The sequence below is a fragment of the Melospiza melodia genome, chromosome 16 (genome assembly GCF_035770615.1).
Source record: "Melospiza melodia melodia isolate bMelMel2 chromosome 16, bMelMel2.pri, whole genome shotgun sequence".
NCBI lineage: Eukaryota > Metazoa > Chordata > Aves > Passeriformes > Passerellidae > Melospiza > Melospiza melodia.
Window position 1 is genome coordinate 570965 of NC_086209.1, and position 19732 is coordinate 590696.

General features: G+C 50.4%; 1 protein-coding gene across 1 annotated transcript; it reads left to right on the forward strand.

Annotated features, from left to right (window-relative positions):
* Positions 1 to 11968: 11968 nt before the first annotated feature.
* On the forward strand, positions 11969 to 16063 carry LOC134425878 (serine/threonine-protein kinase PAK 1-like). The gene is made up of 4 exons (XM_063170896.1): positions 11969 to 12219; positions 12621 to 12817; positions 14151 to 14288; positions 15672 to 16063. The coding sequence occupies exons 1-4, from the start codon at positions 12069 to 12071 to the stop codon at positions 15756 to 15758; spliced, it is 573 nt and encodes a 190-aa protein (XP_063026966.1). The 5' UTR covers positions 11969 to 12068; the 3' UTR covers positions 15759 to 16063.
* Positions 16064 to 19732: the final 3669 nt, after the last annotated feature.

The window sequence follows — 19732 nt, forward strand, 5'->3', positions numbered from 1 at the left end:
TTCCACCATGGGTCTGGTAACCATCCTGCCTATCGTAGCTTTTCAGGAGCCAGCCGGTCACTTCCAGCCATAGGCCCCAGACACAAAGCACTTGGGGTTTCCCTGGCAAACAAAAGTATGCTACCCTGCTTCAGGATGGCAGATTGGAGGAGCCACTTTGCACCATCAAACCAGCCCGACTTGGCACTGATGCCACCTCTGGTCTGGGAACCATCCTGCGTATCGTGGATTCTAAGGAGCCAGCCGGCCACTCCCAGCCACAGGCCCCCAAACACAAACAACGGCGCTTTTCCCTGGAAAACAAAACTGGCATGCCAACTTTTTAATGGCAGATTGCAGGAGCCACTTTGCACCATCAAACTAGCCCGACTTGGCACTGGTGCCACCTCTGGTCTGGGAACCATCCTGCGTATCGTGGATTCTAATTAGCCAGCCGGCCACTCCCAGCCACAGGCCCCCAAACACAAACAACGGCGCTTTTCCCTGGAAAACAAAACTCGCCTGCCAACATTTTGATGGCAGATTGCAGGAGCCACTTTGCACCATCAAACCAGCCCGACTTGGCACTGGTGCCACCTCTGGTCTGGGAACCATCCTGCGTATCGTGGATTCTAAGGAGCCAGCCGGCCACTCCCAGCCACAGGCCCCCAAACACAAACAACGGCGCTTTTCCCTGGAAAACAAAACTCGCCTGCCAACTTTTTGATGGCAGATTGCAGGAGCCACTTGGTACTATCAAACCAGCCCAACTTGACACTGGTGCCACCATGGGTCTGGTCACCATCCTGCCTATCGTAGCTTTTCAGGAGCCAGCCGGACAGTCCCACCCATATGCCCCCAGACAAAAACCTCGGCCCGTTTCCCTGGCAAACAAAAGTAAGCTACCCCGCTTCTGGATGGCAGATTGCAGGAGCCACTTTGCACCATCAAACTAGCCTGACTTGGCACTGGTGCCACCTCTGGTCTGGGAACCATCCTGCGTATCGTGGATTCTAAGGAGCCAGCCGGCCACTCCCAGCCACAAGCCCCCAAACACAAACAACGACACTTTTCCCTGGAAAACAAAACTCGCCTGCCAACTTTTTGATGGCAGATTGCAGGAGCCGCTTGGTACTATCAAATCAGCCCAACTTGGCACTGGTGCCACCATGAGTCTGGTAACCATCCTGCCTATCGTAGCTTTTCAGGAGCCAGCCGGTCACTCCCAGCCATAGGCCCCCAGACACAAACCTCGGCCCGTTTCCCTTGCAAACAAAAGTAAGCTGCCCCGCTTCTGGATGGCAGATTGCAGGAGCCACTTGGTACTATCAAACAAGCCCGACTTGGCACTGGTGCCACCTCTGGTCTGTGAACCATCCTGCGTATCGTGGATTATAAGGAGCCAGCTGGCCACTCCCAGCCACAGGCCACCAAAAATATCAACGGCACTTTTCCCTGGAAAACAAAACTCGCCTGCCAACTTTTTGATGGCAGATTGCAGGAGCCGCTTGATAGTATCAAATTAGCCCAACTTGGCACTGGTGCCACCATGAGTCTGGTAACCATCCTGCCTATCGTAGCTTTTCAGGAGCCAGCCGGTCACTCCCAGCCATAGGCCCCCAGACACAAACCTCGGCCCGTTTCCCTTGCAAACAAAAGTAAGCTGCCCCGCTTCTGGATGGCAGATTGCAGGAGCCACTTGGTACTATCAAACCAGCCCGACTTGGCACTGGTGCCACCTCTGGTCTGGGAACCATCCTGCGTATCGTGCATTCTAAGGAGCCAGCCGGCCACTCCCAGCCACAGTCCACCAAACACAAACAACGGCACTTTTCCCTGGAAAACAGAACTCGCCTGCCAACTTTTTCATGGCAGATTGCAGGAGCCACTTTGCACCATCAAACTAGCCCGACTTGGCACTGGTGCCACCATGGTCTGGGAACCATCCTGCGTATCGTGGATTCTAATTAGCCAGCCGGCCACTCCCAGCCATAGGCCCCCAAACACAAACAACGGCGCTTTCCCCTGGAAAACAAAACTCGCCTGCCAACTTTTTGATGGCAGATTGCAGGAGCCGCTTGGTATTATCAAATCAGCAAAACGTGGCACTGGTGCCACCATGAGTCTGGTAACCATCCTGCCTATTGTAGCTTTTCAGGAGCCAGCCAGTCACTCCCAGCCATAGGCCCCCAGACACAAACCTCGGCCCGTTTCCCTGGCAAACAAAAGTAAGCTGCCCCGCTTCTGGATGGCAGATTGCAGGAGCCACTTTATGGTATCCAACCAGCCCAACTTGGCACTGGTGCCACCTCTGGTCTGGGAACCATCCTGCGTATCGTGGATTCTAAGGAGCCAGCCGGCCACTCCCAGCCACAGGACCCCAAACACAAACAACGGCGCTTTTCCCTGGAAAACAAAACTGGCCTGCCAACTTTTTGATGGCAGATTGCAGGAACCACTTGGTACTATCAAACCAGCCCAACTTGGCACTGGTTCCACCATGGGTCTGGTAACCATCCTGCCTATCGTAGCTTTTCAGGAGCCAGCCGGTCACTTCCAGCCATAGGCCCCAGACACAAAGCACTGGGGGTTTCCCTGGCAAACAAAAGTATGCTACCCTGCTTCAGGATGGCAGATTGGAGGAGCCACTTTGCACCATCAAACCAGCCCGACTTGGCACTGGTGCCACCTCCGGTCTGGGAACCATCCTGCGTATCGTGGATTCTAAGGAGCCAGCCGGCCACTCCCAGCCACAGGCCACCAAAAAAAATCAACGGCACTTTTCCCTGGAAAACAAAACTCGCCTGCCAACTTTTTCATGGCAGATTGCAGGAGCCGCTTGATACTATCAAATCAGCCCAACTTGGCACTGATGCCACCATGAGTCTGGGAACCATCCTGCCTATCGTAGCTTTTCAGGAGCCAGCCAGTCACTCCATGCCATAGGCCCCCAGACAAAAACCTCGGCCCGTTTCCCTTGCAAACAAAAGTAAGCTGCCCCGCTTCTGGATGGCAGATTGCAGGAGCAACTTGGTACTATCAAACCAGCCCGACTTGGAACTGGTGCCACCTCTGGTCTGGGAACCATCCTGCGTATCGTGGATTCTAAGGAGCCAGCCGGCCACTCCCAGCCACAGTCCACCAATCACAAACAATGGCACTTTTCCCTGGAAAACAAAACTCGCCTGCTAACTTTTTCATGGCAGATTGCAGGAGCCACTTTGCACCATCAAACTAGCCCGACATGGCACTGGTGCCACCTCTGGTCTGGGAACCATCCTGCGTATCGTGGATTCTAATTAGCCAGCCGGCCACTCCCAGCCATAGGCCCCCAAACATAAACAACGGCGCTTTTCTCTGGAAAACAAAACTCGCCTGCCAACTTTTTGATGGCAGATTGCAGGAGCCGCTTGGTACTATCAAATCAGCCCAACGTGGCACTGGTGCCACCATGAGTCTGGTAACCATCCTGCCTATCGTAGCTTTTCAGGAGCCAGCCAGTCACTCCCAGCCATAGGCCCCCAGACACAAACCTCGGCCCGTTCCCCTGGCAAACAAAAGTAAGCTGCCCCGCTTCTGGATGGCAGATTGCAGGAGCCACTTGGTACTATCAAACCAGCCCGACTTGGAACTGGTGCCACCTCTGGTCTGGTCACCATCCTGCGTATCGTGGATTCTAAGGAGCCAGCCGGCCACTCCCAGCCACAGGCCACCAAAAAAAATCAACGGCACTTTTCCCTGGAAAACAAAACTGGCCTGCCAACTTTTTGATGGCAGATTGCAGGAGCCGCTTGGTACTATCAAATCAGCCCAACTTGGCACTGGTGCCACCATGGGTCTGGTAAACATCCTGCCTATCGTAGCTTTTCAGGAGCCAGCCGGTCACTCCCAGCCATAGGCCCCCAGACACAAACCTCGGCCCGTTTCCCTGGCAAACAAAAGTAAGCTGCCCCGCTTCTGGATGGCAGATTGCAGGAGCCACTTGGTACTATCAAACAAGCCCGACTTGGAACTGGTGCCACCTCTGGTCTGGGAACCATCCTGCGTATCGTGGATTCTAAGGAGCCAGCCGGCCACTCCCAGCCACAGTCCACCAAACACAAACGACGGCACTTTTCCCTGGAAAACAAAACTCGCCTGCTAACTTTTTCATGGCAGATTGCAGGAGCCACTTTGCACCATCAAACTAGCCCGACATGGCACTGGTGCCACCTCTGGTCTGGGAACCATCCTGCGTATTGTGGATTCTAATTAGCCAGCCGGCCACTCCCAGCCACAGTCCACCAAACACAAACAACGGCGCTTTTCCCTGGAAAACAAAACTTGCCTGCCAACTTTTTGATGGCAGATTGCAGGAGCCACTTTTCACCATCAAACTAGCCCGACTTGGCACTGGTGCCACCTCTGGTCTGGGAACCATCCTGCCTATCGTAGCTTTTCAGGAGCCAGCCGGTCACTCCCAGCCATAGGCCCCCAGACACAAACCTCGGCCCGTTTCCCTGGCAAACAAAATTAAGCTGCCCCGCTTCTGGATGGCAGATTGCAGGAGCTATTTAGTACTATCAAACCAGCCCGACTTGGCACTGGTGCCACCTTGGCTCTGGGAACCATCCTGCCTATTGTGGATTTTCAGGGGTCAGCCGGCCACTCTCAGCCATATGCCCTCAAACACAAACCACGGCCCTTTTCTCTGGCAAACAAAACTCAACTGCCCCTCTTCTGGATGGCAAATTGCAGGACGAACTTGGTACTACAAAAACAGCACAACTTGGCACTGGTGCCACCTTGTGTCTGGTCACCATCCTATGTATCGAGCATTTTAAGGAGCCAGCCAGCCACTCCCAGCCATATGCCCCCAAAAAAAAACCACGGCCCTTTTCTCTGGCAAACAAAACTCAGCTGCCCCGCTTCTGGATGGCAGATTGCAGGAGCCACTTTGCACCATCAAACCAGCCCGACTTGGCACTGGTGCCACCTCTGGTCTGGGAACCATCCTGCGTATCGTCGATTATAATGAGACAGCTGGCCACTCCCAGCCACAGGCCCCCAAACACAAACAACGGCGCTTTTCCCTGGAAAACAAAACTGGCCTGCCAACTTTTTAATGGCAGATTGCAGGAGCCACTTTGCACCATCAAACTAGCCCGACTTGGCACTGGTGCCACCTCTGGTCTGGGAACCATCCTGCGTATCGTGGATTCTAATTAGCCAGCCGGCCACTCCCAGCCACAGGCCCCCAAACACAAACAACGGCGCTTTTCCCTGGAAAACAAAACTCGCCTGCCAACATTTTGATGGCAGATTGCAGGAGCTACTTTGCACCATCAAACCAGCCTGACTTGGCACTGGTGCCACCTCTGGTCTGGGAACCATCCTGCGTATCGTGGATTCTAAGGAGCCAGCCGGCCACTCCCAGCCACAGGCCCCCAAACACAAACAACGGCGCTTTTCCCTGGAAAACAAAACTCGCCTGCCAACTTTGTGATGGCAGATTGCAGGAGCCACTTGGTACTATCAAACCAGCCCAACTTGGCACTGGTGCCACCATGGGTCTGGTCACCATCCTGCCTATCGTAGCTTTTCAGGAGCCAGCCGGTCAGTCCCAGCCATAGGCCCCCAGACAAAAACCTCGGCCCGTTTCCCTGGCAAACAAAAGTAAGCTACCCCGCTTCTGGATGGCAGATTGCAGGAGCCACTTTGCACCATCAAACTAGCCCGACTTGGCACTGGTGCCACCTCTGGTCTGGGAACCATCCTGCGTATCGTGGATTCTAAGGAGCCAGCCGGCCACTCCCAGCCATATGCCCCCAAACACAAACAACGGCGCTTTTCCCTGGAAAACAAAACTCGCCTGCCAACTTTTTGATGGCAGATTGCAGGAGCCGCTTGGTACTATCAAATCAGCCCAACTTGGCACTGGTGCCACCATGGGTCTGGTAAACATCCTGCCTATCGTAGCTTTTCAGGAGCCAGCCGGTCACTCCCAGCCATAGGCCCCCAGACACAAACCTCGGCCCGTTTCCCTGGCAAACAAAAGTAAGCTGCCCCGCTTCTGGATGGCAGATTGCAGGAGCCACTTGGTACTATCAAACCAGCCCGACTTGGAACTGGTGCCACCTCTGGTCTGGGAACCATCCTGCGTATCGTGGATTCTAAGGAGCCAGCCGGCCACTCCCAGCCACAGTCCACCAAACACAAACGACGGCGCTTTTCCCTGGAAAACAAAACTCGCCTGCTAACTTTTTCATGGCAGATTGCAGGAGCCACTTTGCACCATCAAACTAGCCCGACATGGCACTGGTGCCACCTCTGGTCTGGGAACCATCCTGCGTATCGTGGATTCTAATTAGCCAGCCGGCCACTCCCAGCCATAGGCCCCCAAACACAAACAACGGCGCTTTTCCCTGGAAAACAAAACTCGCCTGCCAACTTTTTGATGGCAGATTGCAGGAGCCACTTTTCACCATCAAACTAGCCCGACTTGGCACTGGTGGAACCTCTGGTCTGGGAACCATCCTGCCTATCGTAGCTTTTCAGGAGCCAGCCGGTCACTCCCAGCCATAGGCCCCCAGACACAAACCTCGGCCCGTTTCCCTGGCAAACAAAATTAAGCTGCCCCGCTTCTGGATGGCAGATTGCAGGAGCTATTTAGTACTATCAAACCAGCCCGACTTGGCACTGGTGCCACCTTGGCTCTGGGAACCATCCTGCCTATTGTGGATTTTCAGGGGTCAGCCGGCCACTCTCAGCCATATGCCCTCAAACACAAACCACGGCCCTTTTCTCTGGCAAACAAAACTCAACTGCCCCTCTTCTGGATGGCAAATTGCAGGACGAACTTGGTACTACAAAAACAGCACAACTTGGCACTGGTGCCACCTTGTGTCTGGTCACCATCCTACGTATCGATCATTTTAAGGAGCCAGCCGGCCACTCCCAGCCACAGGCCCCCAAACACAAACAACGGCACTTTTCCCTGGAAAACAAAACTCGCCTGCCAACTTTGTGATGGCAGATTGCAGGAGCCACTTGGTACTATCAAACCAGCCCAACTTGGCACTGGTGCCACCATGGGTCTGGTCACCATCCTGCCTATCGTAGCTTTTCAGGAGCCAGCCGGTCAGTCCCAGCCATAGGCCCCCAGACAAAAACCTCGGCCCGTTTCCCTGGCAAACAAAAGTAAGCTACCCCGCTTCTGGATGGCAGATTGCAGGAGCCACTTTGCACCATCAAACTAGCCCGACTTGGCACTGGTGCCACCTCTGGTCTGGGAACCATCCTGCGTATCGTGGATTCTAAGGAGCCAGCCGGCCACTCCCAGCCATATGCCCCCAAACACAAACAACGGCGCTTTTCCCTGGAAAACAAAACTCGCCTGCCAACTTTTTGATGGCAGATTGCAGGAGCCGCTTGGTACTATCAAATCAGCCCAACTTGGCACTGGTGCCACCATGGGTCTGGTAACCATCCTGCCTATCGTAGCTTTTCAGGAGCCAGCCGGTCACTCCCAGCCATAGGCCCCCATACACAAACTGCTAGTGGCCAAACTGAACAGAATTTTTAGCTTCCTAAATTCTCCTTAGACTCCTGACTTGCAACCAGTCATCACGGCAAAAAAACTTTACAGAAATGGACTGACTTTGGAGTTTTGTCTTTTGGGTTGGGGATTTTTTTTTTGTGGGGGGTGGGGTGGGATTGCTTTTCTGTTGTTCATTTTTGGTGGGGGTTTTTTGTTGTGTTTTTCTCCATCCTGAAGGAGCCCTTCTACCCCACGTTTTACTGATGTCATTTTTATGACTGTTACTGTTACCACTACTACATCTGCAGTTTATTTTCATGAGAATGCTATATTTTTGTCAATAAGAGAATGCTATCTTTTTGTCAATAAGAACTACTTTGAAAGAACATCAGGTTACAGGACAAATAGAGAGGACAAGGTATTTTCCATGTGCTGCCAAAGGAAAAACAGAGACTTTGATAACAAATTTTATTTAATCTTCTAGTTTTATGCTTATCAAGATGTGTCCAGGAGACACATCCAAGTGGCGTGATCAGATAAAACTGTACTGCAGGCATTTCTCAGGAGAGAGCCTCCAGCCCAGCCATGGTATATCCCTCAGATCCATGGCACTTTTCCATACCTGATTCCCACTCTTTCCCATGACTGTTAGAATCCTACCCATTGGCCCAGGCCCTGCTCAGATCAGTCTCTAGGAAAACACATCAAGCCCTTTGTGATTCTGCAGCACAACCCAATGAATCTGCTTCTTGCCCGTAACAGCTGCCAGTGCTGTGCTCTCAGATAAGAGACCTGGTGGGGCTGAGACCAGAGCCCAGTGGATTCTGTGTCTGCCATCACCTGTTGGGACAAAAAGGGCACTGATCTGTGCCTCGGATCTCAAAGCCCATCCTGTTGTGTCCTGAATGGGGGCAACAGCTTGTCTGGGGCTCAGGCTCACTCTGGCTTCTTCCCATCAGTGCCTGTCAGTGCTCATGCTGGGGCTTTGCCAGCCTTGTTGTGGTTGCTGCCCTGTCCCTGAGGGCTGGAGGGACTGCAGAGGCTGGAGCCTTCCTTAGCTGGGAGAGGGGCATCTTTGAGCTCAGCCTGCTCACAAACAGGTCAGGGTCCTGATGCTGCAAGCCCCGTCAGGATCGGTTACAGCTGGAGCTGCTCTGGTTTACAAATGGGAAGGCATTCCTTTGGCAAACTGCTGAAAGGTGGGGAAGATGTCCTCCTCTCCTGGGATTGTATGTCCCTGTGCTTTGTTTCCTGTCAAGAGAACTCTTCAAAAGACTGTACAAATCAGTCTCTGTGCTGGCCACCTGTGCTGCAGGGCTGTCTGCCTGGTTGTGGTTGTTGTTACTCAGCCGACCACAAAGGGCTCAGAGCTCCAGGCGCTGGGGCTGCCTTTTGTATCTCCTGGAAGCTGGGATCTCTGCTTTAAAGTCAGCATCTTGCATTTTGTTTCCCTCAGGGAGAACGGTGAACACCACTGAAAATCCCCTGATGAAATACACGCATCTGAATTATATTGGCAGCGGGTGAGTCCAACAGCAGTTACTCCTGCACAACCGTGGGCCAGGTGTTTTTGGGGTGGAATGTCTATCCAGCGTGAAGTCAGGACAGCTGCAAAGATGATCACACACTGGGGATAGGTCGTCCCATCTCTCAATGCTGCTCAGAATTTGTGAGTGGGCTCAGAAGGCATTGTCAGAGATGCCTTGCTACCGAGGTCTTGCCTGCATCAAGGAACAGGACCTGGAAGGTCTCCTTGTCTCTCAAGTGTGGGACAGCTCTGTGTTAATTTCTTTAGCATTTTTTGTGTGTCTCAAAATCGTACTGGCACACTAATGAAAAGAGAAGAAACTTGTTTGCCTGAAAGAGCAACCTATGCCCTATCAAAGCTGTGAGATAACAGTTCCCAGGAACAATTCTTTCCCCTGCTTTGAAGAGGGAAACACTCTGTGGTCAGGATAGGAACCACACTGTTTAGACAGTGAAACCCAAGAGGAAAGACTAAACTCCCTTTAGAAATTGGAGCCCAGTGCTTCAGGAACAGGCCCAGTGCCCATGCACTTGAGAGGGAAATGCATCATCTCCCTTCTGGCAGAGCCCGCCTGCATCCTGCAGGTTTTGACACTTCCAGCAGAGATCTCCTGTGTGGGCTGCCTTTCACTGCAAGATCTAAACAGCTTCTCCTTTCTCTGCTTCTGGTTTTTTTCTAGGACTTTTGGAGATGTTTACCGAGCACTCGACAGTGCCACAGGAGGAGAGGTAAATGTCAACAGCCCCTGCAGGCTCTGCTGCACTCGAGGGCTTTCCCCTCTGGTGTGAGCTGTGGCTGGAGCTTTGGGCAGAGCTGTGCTGAAAAGGCACAAGAAGCACAGACCGGTGCCAGCCCACAGAACACATTTGGGACTTTGTCCTCCTCAGCTGCCGGAAGGAAGGCACGGAGGGCAGCGGTTCCTTTCAGAGAAGGACGCGCTCACTCGCTCTCCATTGCTAAAACAAAGGTGGTGCCTGCGAGCACCTCACTGCTCTTTGGGGCTACAGCTTCAGAGTCCTGAATTCTCATTTCTGGCTGCCAGCAAATCCATCTGAAAGTTACTGGTAGTTCCTTAGCCACCTGCAGGGCTGCACTTGGGAACTGCACGTAGGGAGAGATCTGCAAGGCGTCCTTGAAAGCCCTAAGCCCTGCCCATATCACAAGATGTATCCACAGAGTATTAAGGCATGGATTCCTTCTTCTGAGTCACAAACAAAGCGGCAGAGAGTGTGGTCAGAGGTTTGTGGGTGATAACTGAGACACCGTTGATACCAAGTGGTCAAGGCAAAATGTCAGTGGCCCCACGTGTCCTATAACTGGCTCCCAAGGGAGCAGAGAAATGGGCTGTTGGAATGTCAGTTCCTGATTACTGCAGTGCCTAATCACAAGGCAGTTTGGCACGGCTCAGCTGTGTCATTGCAAAACCACTCGCTCCACATGCCTTGTGGTCTCGTGCCACCAACCCCTCAAGTTACTGATTTTCAATGTCATTTTAGGTGGCAATAAAAAAAATAAATCTTCAAGGAGTGAGGAGGAAGGAGCTAACCTTTAATGAAATAATGATTATGAAGACGTATAGGAGTCCCAATATTGTGAATTATTTAGACAGGTGAGAGGTCATGGTCTTATCCCATGGATGTGTGTTTACATAAAGCAAACATGAGAGGTTAAAAACCCACTTTGGTCAGTGGCAGCAAGTAAAGCTGGTAATTTTTATTTATTCATATTTCTCTACTCATCTCCAATGGATGAGAAGAGAGTGCATCTTGTCTGCATGAGTCTTCCCTGGCACACCTAGTTTGATAATTACTCCAAAATTATTCAAAACCTGGATCAGCTGTATCTTCCTAACTCAATAGCCTCAAGGTTCACTGCCTCCACATTTATTTGGGATTGATTTTTTAAAGTTTCTTAAGTGCAGATGAACCATCCTAAAGTGGATTTCCCTTGGATTGTTGCCTCTCTTTGCCATTGCTATGCATGCCAGGAAGACTAGGTGCTTATTTCCAGAAACACCATGCCTGGCATGTTTTATGTCTGGGCTGTTTCTAAACTGCACTTTTCATTTGCTGCCCATCTAAGACATCTCCTTTTTCACAGATGTGTCTTTCTCTATGAGACTGCACAGATTGCAAACAATGCACAGCCAAGAGGGAATGTCTATTCCTTTGATTCTGTCCTTGTCACAAAGGCATCTGGAAATAAGAAACCTGGAAGCAAAAAATCAACGTAGCCATGCATGTTCATCTCTACCCCCTTGTTTCCTTCTTTCAGCTACCTTCTGGGCGAGGAACTCTTGCTGGTTATAGAGTACATGGATGGAGGTGTCCTGAGCGACATCGTCAGCCAGACCTGCCTGTCTGAAGATGAGATGGCAGCCATCAGTCGGGAGGTCAGCAATCCCATCTGTGTTTCCAAGGGCTTGGGCAGGATTGTCTGGGAAAGAGGGGCTCAGAACAGGAGAGGTTTCCTGTGCCGAGCTTTGTTTCTGTGTTGCTGGTATGCTATGGGCAAGTAAAAGCATCTCAAGTGAAAGGCCTGCCAGTGCCCCTGCACTCCCTGTACTCAGTGCCAGTACTCTTATCCCCTGCTGTTGTATTCTCGCTCTGTCTCTTGTATTTGTAGTTGCTGTTCTCCACCTTGCCTCTCTAAATGTTTGCCTGGAGTCTGTCTTCACTGCATTCCTTGCCTGTAAAAGCAAAGGTGCTGGTGGCAGGATTTGAAACAAAGAGCAAAGAAAGAAGAGAGAGACTCGTTTCTCTCAGTGCTCAGCTAAAAAGGATAGGAGTGCAGCCAGAATGCTCTTTGCTTCTGAGCACATGCGCTGCAGCAGGAGTCATCCTGGCTGGTTGGCAGGGGACAGCCTACAACAGCAGGTGCTGTTGCTCTTTCAAAAGCTGACGTGCCTTTCCTCAGAAAGGTCCTGCTCTGCAAGTGTTGGAGCAGCAAGCTCTTCCTCTCAGTGGCCATGACTGTTCTGCCATTACTCCCCATTCCCCTGGAGAGGGAATCTTTTAGATTCTTTGTTTCCTTTCTTGTGTGATGAAATCACACCACTCATTTTTGCCCTTCTGTTTCTGTTTTCTCGCTCAGTGCCTGCAAGGACTGGATTTTCTTCATGCAAACGATGTGATCCATCGAGACGTGAAGAGTGACAACATCCTTCTCAGAACGGACGGTTCTGTCAAACTGGGTCAGTATATTCTCGGTCAGGTGCAGCGTTCCAGGGATGTGGGTGTGGGGCTGCTTGGCGTGACTGCCAGCTCCCCAAAAATGGTGCTGGTGGCAGTGCAGGGACCCCTGCTGCGAGCTGAGGGCACAGTTGCAACGTGCACAGAGGTAGAAGGAGCCACAAGCAGTCAAGAGTGGCCTTGCTCTGTATGGGTCCCTTCCAGAGGGAGGGAGTTACAAGTCTAAAGTTTCCAAAGAACAAAAGCCACTGCTAGAGGCAGTGTAAAACATGGGGGGATTTTTAAAGTCGCCAATGCCAGGAGATTCAACAGAGCAATTTCAAACTTCTACCGGGGAATTCTTTTGCTTGCTTTCCTAATTGCACAGAATTCAGATAAAACCAGTATTTTGTTTTCTCCTCAGCTGATTTTGGCCTCGCTACTCAGCTCACCCCTGAGCAGAGCAGACGGTGCTCGGTAACCGGGACTCCTTGGTGGATGGCGCCTGAAGTGGTGACAGGTCAACCATATGGCCCCAAAGTGGACATATGGTCTTTTGGAATTGTGGGAATTGAAATGATAGAACAAGAACCTCCTTACTTGGGCGAAAGTTCTGGCACGGTAAGGAGCAAATACTCACTGATCCCACTGTCTTTCTCACCTGTCCCATGTCCTGTGTGCCACTGGACAAAATCCCATTGCCATCTGCTGGAACTACTTCCACCAAGGTCCCCTCCTACAAATGTCCCTGCAACACATCAGCATCTGCTGTACTTTTGCTTGCATCAGTGGGGGAACTCAAGCCTTACCACATGCAAACAAACTCCAAACAAACTCCATTTTCACTCAACGCTTTCCTTTGGGTTAGTGGTTCCAGTTCTTTTGTCTGTGTAGATGGCCTTAATAACAGGGAAAAAGCATCTTAAAAGTGTTGTTATCTTTCCAGAAATGAAGGAAGGAAACCCAAACCCAACAAAGTTTCTAAAACCGTGGTCTTTAGAGAGGAACCTAACCCTGTGTGCAGTTTCTTCTCACTGGAAAACATGGGCATGAGGGTGTAATGCACAGAGTCTCTTCTGCTTCTTGTGCAGTGCTGCTGAAACACTCAGTGACCGTGTTTCTCTCCCAGCCCAAGCAACATTCTGCACGCCACCAAGCCAGAGCCTGGTGATGTGGAGAGCCTGCCAAAACCTCCTGTTTGTTTCCTGGCACTTTCTGGCATGGGCCTACCATTAATGCATTGACTTGAGCAGCCAAATGACTAGAGGGTGTCCATAGGGATGGAACCTCTCCTTCTTCTGACCTAGACAATTTTTCTTTGGCTGCAAAAATGGGAAGCTGAAATTTTCAGACTGCTGAGAGACAGAGCTGCAAGTGGCTCCTGTGTGCCCAAGCAGGCATTTTCATCCCAATACATTTGTGCAGGCATCTTAATGTGTCTGTGTTGAAGAGGAGATTGTAAATGTTTGTTTCCCTACCTGGGTATTAACTGATGGATTTCCTTTCTTTTCTTCCAATTCCCATTGTTTTCAAGAACAGCACAAAAACCTTGATGAGTTTTGTTCTAGGGCACATGCACTTAAAGGACCAACAAGCACCGCAGAGATGCCTTTCATGTACTAACCCTTGAAATTAGTTAGTATAGCAAAGTCCCTCTTCCAAAACCCATCTCAAGCTGGCATGAATCCTCAGAGAAGCAAATGTCCTTTTGCTGATGTAGTTCCCACTAACTAGGTCAGGCAATGAAATCAGCTGCCAAGGCAAGATCTGCAGGATGGTGGAAAAGCTGTGGCTGCATCGGCATTTGGGTTTTTGGTTGGTAAAGGAAAGTCATCTCTGGGTCTGTGCCAGGGCAGAAACTGCCACTGAAGAACAGAGGTTAAACAAAGGGATCTGGGAGAGCCTTAGAGATGTGAAAGCAGGAGGTGGAGCCTGGTGTCTCCTTTCTCTCCAGGCTACATACCTGATAGCCACAGTAGGGACTCCACAGCTGCGGCAGCCCAAGCTCCTCTCGGCTTTGCTGCGTGACTTCCTGAGCTGCTGCCTGCAGACAGACGAGGAGCAGCGCTGGTCTGCCAAGGAGCTCCTGCAGGTAAAATGTGAAGGGGCTGCAGGTGAAACAGGCTCTGAGGGAGGGGCTCCTCCTCCACTCAAGCCCAAGGCAGCAGAGGAGCCCCCTTCCTCCTCACCTCCACTCTTGCTGCTCTTCAAATGAAAATGGTGAGGAATCCTAGGCTGGGCTGGGCTGGCAGGGCCCTGTAAATGTCCTCTGGTGCAAGTGTCCTGCAATGAGCAGGGACATCTTTAAAGAGATCAGGTTGCTCAGAGCCCTTTGCCACCGGAGCCGGAATGGTTGCAGGGATGGGACACCTACAAGCTCTTGGGGCAAGCTGTGCCAGTGTGGCACCATGCTCTGAGTACACAAGTTCTTCCTTAGACCTACTCTGATTAGATGCCCTTAGTGTTTAAAAATATTTGTCCATATCCTATTGTAACTGGCCCTGTTAAAAAAGATGTGCCGCACTTTCTTCAAAGCCACTGTGAAGTCTTGGAAAGTGGCAATAAAGTCTCCCTGGGGCCTGTCCTTCACAAAACTGAATAACTCCAGCTCCCTCTGCATTTCCTGTGAGGAGAGGTGCTCTGTCCTCTGACTGTGTCTGTTGCCCTCTTTTGTGATTTTGTGGAGTGTTCAGCTTTATCTAATGGCAAAAGAATTGAAGTAGAGCAATGCAGGGTACAGAGACATGAAATGGTGGTGGAGGAACCCAAGGAAGCCAGTCCCAGCCTAGGGGTCAGAGATTTGGCTGTGGGCAGGAGGGGCTGTGGGGGGCTCACTGTGAGCCTCTGAGGGGCCCTGGTTGGTGCCTCCCAGCCCACCCTCAGAGGTTTCTGCCATGCAAACAGGGACAGCTGGGAGGGACTTGTCCCAGCCCCATCTGCTGCCTGGCACGCTCAAGCAGACGGGAACTGTGCCAGGGTTACTGGCAGGTTGTGTGGCAGAGAGGGAACTGCAGGGCCCAGTGCCACTGGGCTGGCCCTGCTGGGAAGGAAGGTGCCATCCAGCACACGAGGGGCAGGGCATGGAAAGGCAGACACTGCTTTCTGTCCCTGTGGGAATCAGCACAGTGCCTGTCTTTCAAAGGCAGGGACCTATGTGAGTCATTGGAGTTTCCTGAAAGGAAGAAAACCCCGGGACAGAAAGCGCCATTTCTAGAGCGCTGGCAGGGCAAAAATCCCAGCATGATGAAGACATCGCAATAAACAGATGAGTGGGATTCTGGGCCAGGTTTGCCTGTGATGGCAAGGTCTTGCACATTGGGGATGACTGGGGAGCAGATGGTCCCATTGCTCCTCTTTCTGGGTCTTTCCAGGAACTTGATGTATCCTGATTGAGTCCCTGAAGCAATGAGCTTGGAAAGTAATGGTTCACTGTTCTTTGTTTTTTTTTTGTTTTTTTTTTTTTTCCGGTGGACAGCATCCATTTGTAACTTCAGCCAAGCCACCATTCATCCTGGCACAAGTCATCAACTCAGTGAAGAAGACGAATAACCCTAAACTCTAAACCTAAAACCTAACCCTAACCTTAAATGCTAACCCAAACCCTAACCCTATCCCTATCTCTATCCCTTACCCTTTCCCTTACCCTTTCCCTAACCCCAACCCTAAGCCTAAGCCAAAGCCTAAGCCTAAGCCTAAGCCTAAACCTAAGCCTAACCCTAACCCTAGGAGACGAGAACATAGCAATCATGTCAAGATGTTATCTCTGTTACCAATTTAGAGTAGGATTGTAGAGTAGGGTTGCTTAAGAGATTTGTAGCATAGAATTATAGATTAGAATTGTAATTAATAAAGTTTCTGAAACATCAACTCACTTGGAAGATCCTCCTCCTTCTGACCCCTTCAGAAAATTCAACATTTTTTTCTGAATTACCAATTGTTTTTTATTGGCACTAAGTCACACATATGGCTTTTTTTGTATGGTTTCATAAGTGAGGAGGGCTCTTCTTCATTCATCCTCTCCAGACCGCACTGCCTTTGGAATATGACCCACTGGCTGGTTTTGGCGCAGCTGTGGTATTTCTAGTTGAGGCAGAAAGGGCAATGGCATTTGAAGGCAAAACCAAAGGAAGAATGAGGCAGCCCAAACACCCTGTGCCGATGCAGGCCTTCAGCTGTGACTGGAGAGCAATGGGGTTCCTGCCACTTGCATTTGTATCCCTAAATGCAATAATCTCTTTGGCTGGAGGAGAGCCTTGCTCAAGTGAGAAAGCAGAAAGATCAGAGAGGGTGCTCGGGAAGGTCTCCTGTGGCGCAGAGCTGTCAGCGCCTGTGAGGTGAGAGCGGGCCCGGCCTTGCCCGGGCTGGAGCCCCAGCAGAGCCCCAGCAGGGGCCGGAGCAGCCTGAGCCCCGGCAGAGGCAGGCTGGAAGGAGGCCCTTGGAGCTGCAAGAGGCAGCAGCCGGGCCCTGGGTGCCTCTTGCTGGGAGCGGGCGAATCCTCCGCTCTCAGAGCCCAGGTGGCAGCTGGCTGCTGCCGAGGGGAAGCGCAGCCGTGCTGGGCACAGCTCGGCCTGGGGGCCATGGCCGTCTGGAGTGTGCCCAGGAGCAGAGAAAGGCCAAGGGCAGCCGTGGGCCGCTGGGCTGCCTGAGGATTCCTCCTCTTCTGCCGGCTGCCCTACAACTCCTGGCAAAGGCCAGCAGTGTGTGCAGCACTCTGGGCACCGGGGCAGGGAGCCGGGCTGCTCGGCAGGCTGGAGCACAGGGCAGCTCCTTCAGGCCCGGCACTTGTGCCAGGGAAGCAAGGCCAGCGTGAGGCAGGGACAGCTTGGCAGGGCCCATCTGCAGGAGCCAGAGCCTCACGCAGCTCTGGGAGGAAGCGCCTGCAACCCTGCAGTTCTGCACTGAGCCAGAGCAAAGGTGTGAGATGCAGAGTGTCTGGCAGAAATATTCAGGCCCAGCAGGCCAGCCTGCTTTGTGCTCTGTGGCGCACAGCAAGCGCTGTGCAATGCAGCTCTGAGCTGCTGGGAGAGAGGCAGTCGGGGATGTGCCTGAGGTGAGTCAAGGGCTTAGCTGAAAATGTAATGAGGAAAATTGAAAAGTGCAGATGGGTCGAGGGCCCAGCTGGGAATAGAATTGGGATAGTAGAAGATTGCATATTTTAGTTAAGATTTTAAAATGAGGTAAGAAGCTAAGTTAGTAATACAGGTAGCAGAAATCATGTGCCTTAGTTAAAGAGTACCAAATATATTAGGAACATAAAGCTAGGAGTGACAGGGATAGAGGAAGCAATTGTGAAGAAGCTGAGACCATAGAAAGACCTTGCCTTAAGAATAATTGAAGAGTTAGGAGAGGCTTGGACCATGAGCAGCAGGTCAAAAGGTCTTGCCAACTGGCCGTGGGAGGAGAGTTCACCATGAGGAAGACTGCTTTCTTCCTCCCATACAACCACTCCCTCATTTCAAAGTCCCACCAATCCAGTTAAGGGAATATGATTGTGCAGCTGTAATATATATTCAGCTGATAAAAATGTGAAGCAGGCAGGTAATAATTATGTATTATGGGTCCTTAGAAACCTAATGTAAATCCTTTTCTGTAGAAATAGAGAGCAGGAGTCTGCAACTCCTTGCACATGTCTTTGGAAACTAGTTCACATGTGACCACGGCTGCAATAAATACCCTTCTTTTCTACTATCATTAGTTGAAGAGTCATCTGTCTGGGCTTCAAGGGTTATGCTGGAGTAGTGAACTGATTAGGATGGGAGCAGAAGAGTTTCAGCAGGCAATTTTTGGAAGAGATGGAAGGCTCTTGTGACTGAAGGGAAAGCCATTTGGAATGGAGAAATGATCCCAAAGTCCATCCAATTGTATCTTTGTGTCTGAATTGAAATCAGAATGATTATAGATAGCTTCATGCAATTTGTCTACAAATTTATCAAAGTCTTCATTCTTTCTTTGACAAATCTGTGTAAAAGACATAGTGTGTAACTTATCTGGAAGTGCAAGAAATGCATTACATGCTAGTTGTTGGCTCATCTGTAAGACTTGCTCAATGCTCCTAGCCTGGGCAGTGGCAGTAGCCCCGGGCCCTTTGCCAAGTAACTGTTGTGCTGTTAAACCATACAGAGGATCACCCTGCACTCTAGCTCTTGCAGCTTCTTGAGCACACTTTTCCTCCCAGCTTTTATGAAACATCACTTGCTGATAGGGTGGCATTCTAAGTCTTATTAGGGTATGCACATCAGCTGGAATTAATGCGTTAGATGGAAAAATATACTGCAGAAGTGACTGTGCAAGTTGGCATTTTCAACCAAATTGTGAAAATGCAGCTCTCATCTTTTCTAAAATCTTCCAATCGAAAGGTTCTCAAACTCTACTTGCAGCATTAGTTACTACAAGAAAAGCTTCCACATCATTGGAGAGAAAAGTCCCTTCTACAATAGCTTCTGCAATAACTTTTTTCTACTTTTGTTTCTCTTTGGTGAAGATAAAGCTTGGCCTGCAATTCCTCAGAAAGGATTAGGAGGACCATGCTAATTTGGGAAATTGACACTGTTTGCCCCTAGTATTCAACAGATGCTTGACATCAGGCACAAATTCCAACGTCCAAAATGTAGTGAGCATCTATTAGGCTCAGACTGCAAGGATAATGTAGAATTGTGGAATTGGCCTTCGGTTATCCTGGCATCACTTTTTACACCAGGATCAGCTTCATCACAGGCCCTTACATCATTCAAACGATTGGCTTGTTGGACAGGAAAACAAATTAACATTACATCTGCAATCCGGAATGAGCTTACCACTGATGTAGGTAGCATACACCACGCTGTGTTACAGGATAGGACTACTATAAATTTTTTGTTGCTAGCACAAGGAGATGAGCGTGAAGATTTTGAAGGGATGTGTTGCATGAATCTCTCTGACCACTCTGGATCTATTGACAAGAAATTGTCATTGCTTAAGGAGAATATGAAAAAGCTCACAGTGGTTGAGAATTCTTTTGATGAGTGGCTAAAATCCTGGGGAATAACAGGCTGGCTCAAGGATTTAGTACACTTTGGCATAATGATACTTTGTCTTCTTTTTTCAATTCTGCTTGTAGTGCCTTGCTGTGCAGAAAATATTGAGCGTGCTTTTAAATCAGTCTGGCTTTTGCAAAAACAAAACCGGGGAACTGTTGAGAGATTTTTGCAGATTGAGGAGTTCTTGCTAGACAAGGGCCATATTCAGCCGATGCACAATCCAACCTGCTTGTACTAATGGACAATGGACACATTCACAAACAATGGATAATGGACATATTCAGAAATGGGGTTGGTATATCCTTGAGAAAAATACAAGAAGAGTCATCAGGACTCAGCAAGTTTAACAGCAAGCTTGGGAAAGAAGGAAAACATTGAACCATGAGTGGGCCAGAAGACGACAGCAAGACGCGTGAAAAATTAGGTGATCCAATCAGCATTCTCTTTTAGATGCGTAAAGAACTAGGATTAACCAATCATGTATTAGCTAGAGACACGTGGACAGTAGAGATTTATTATA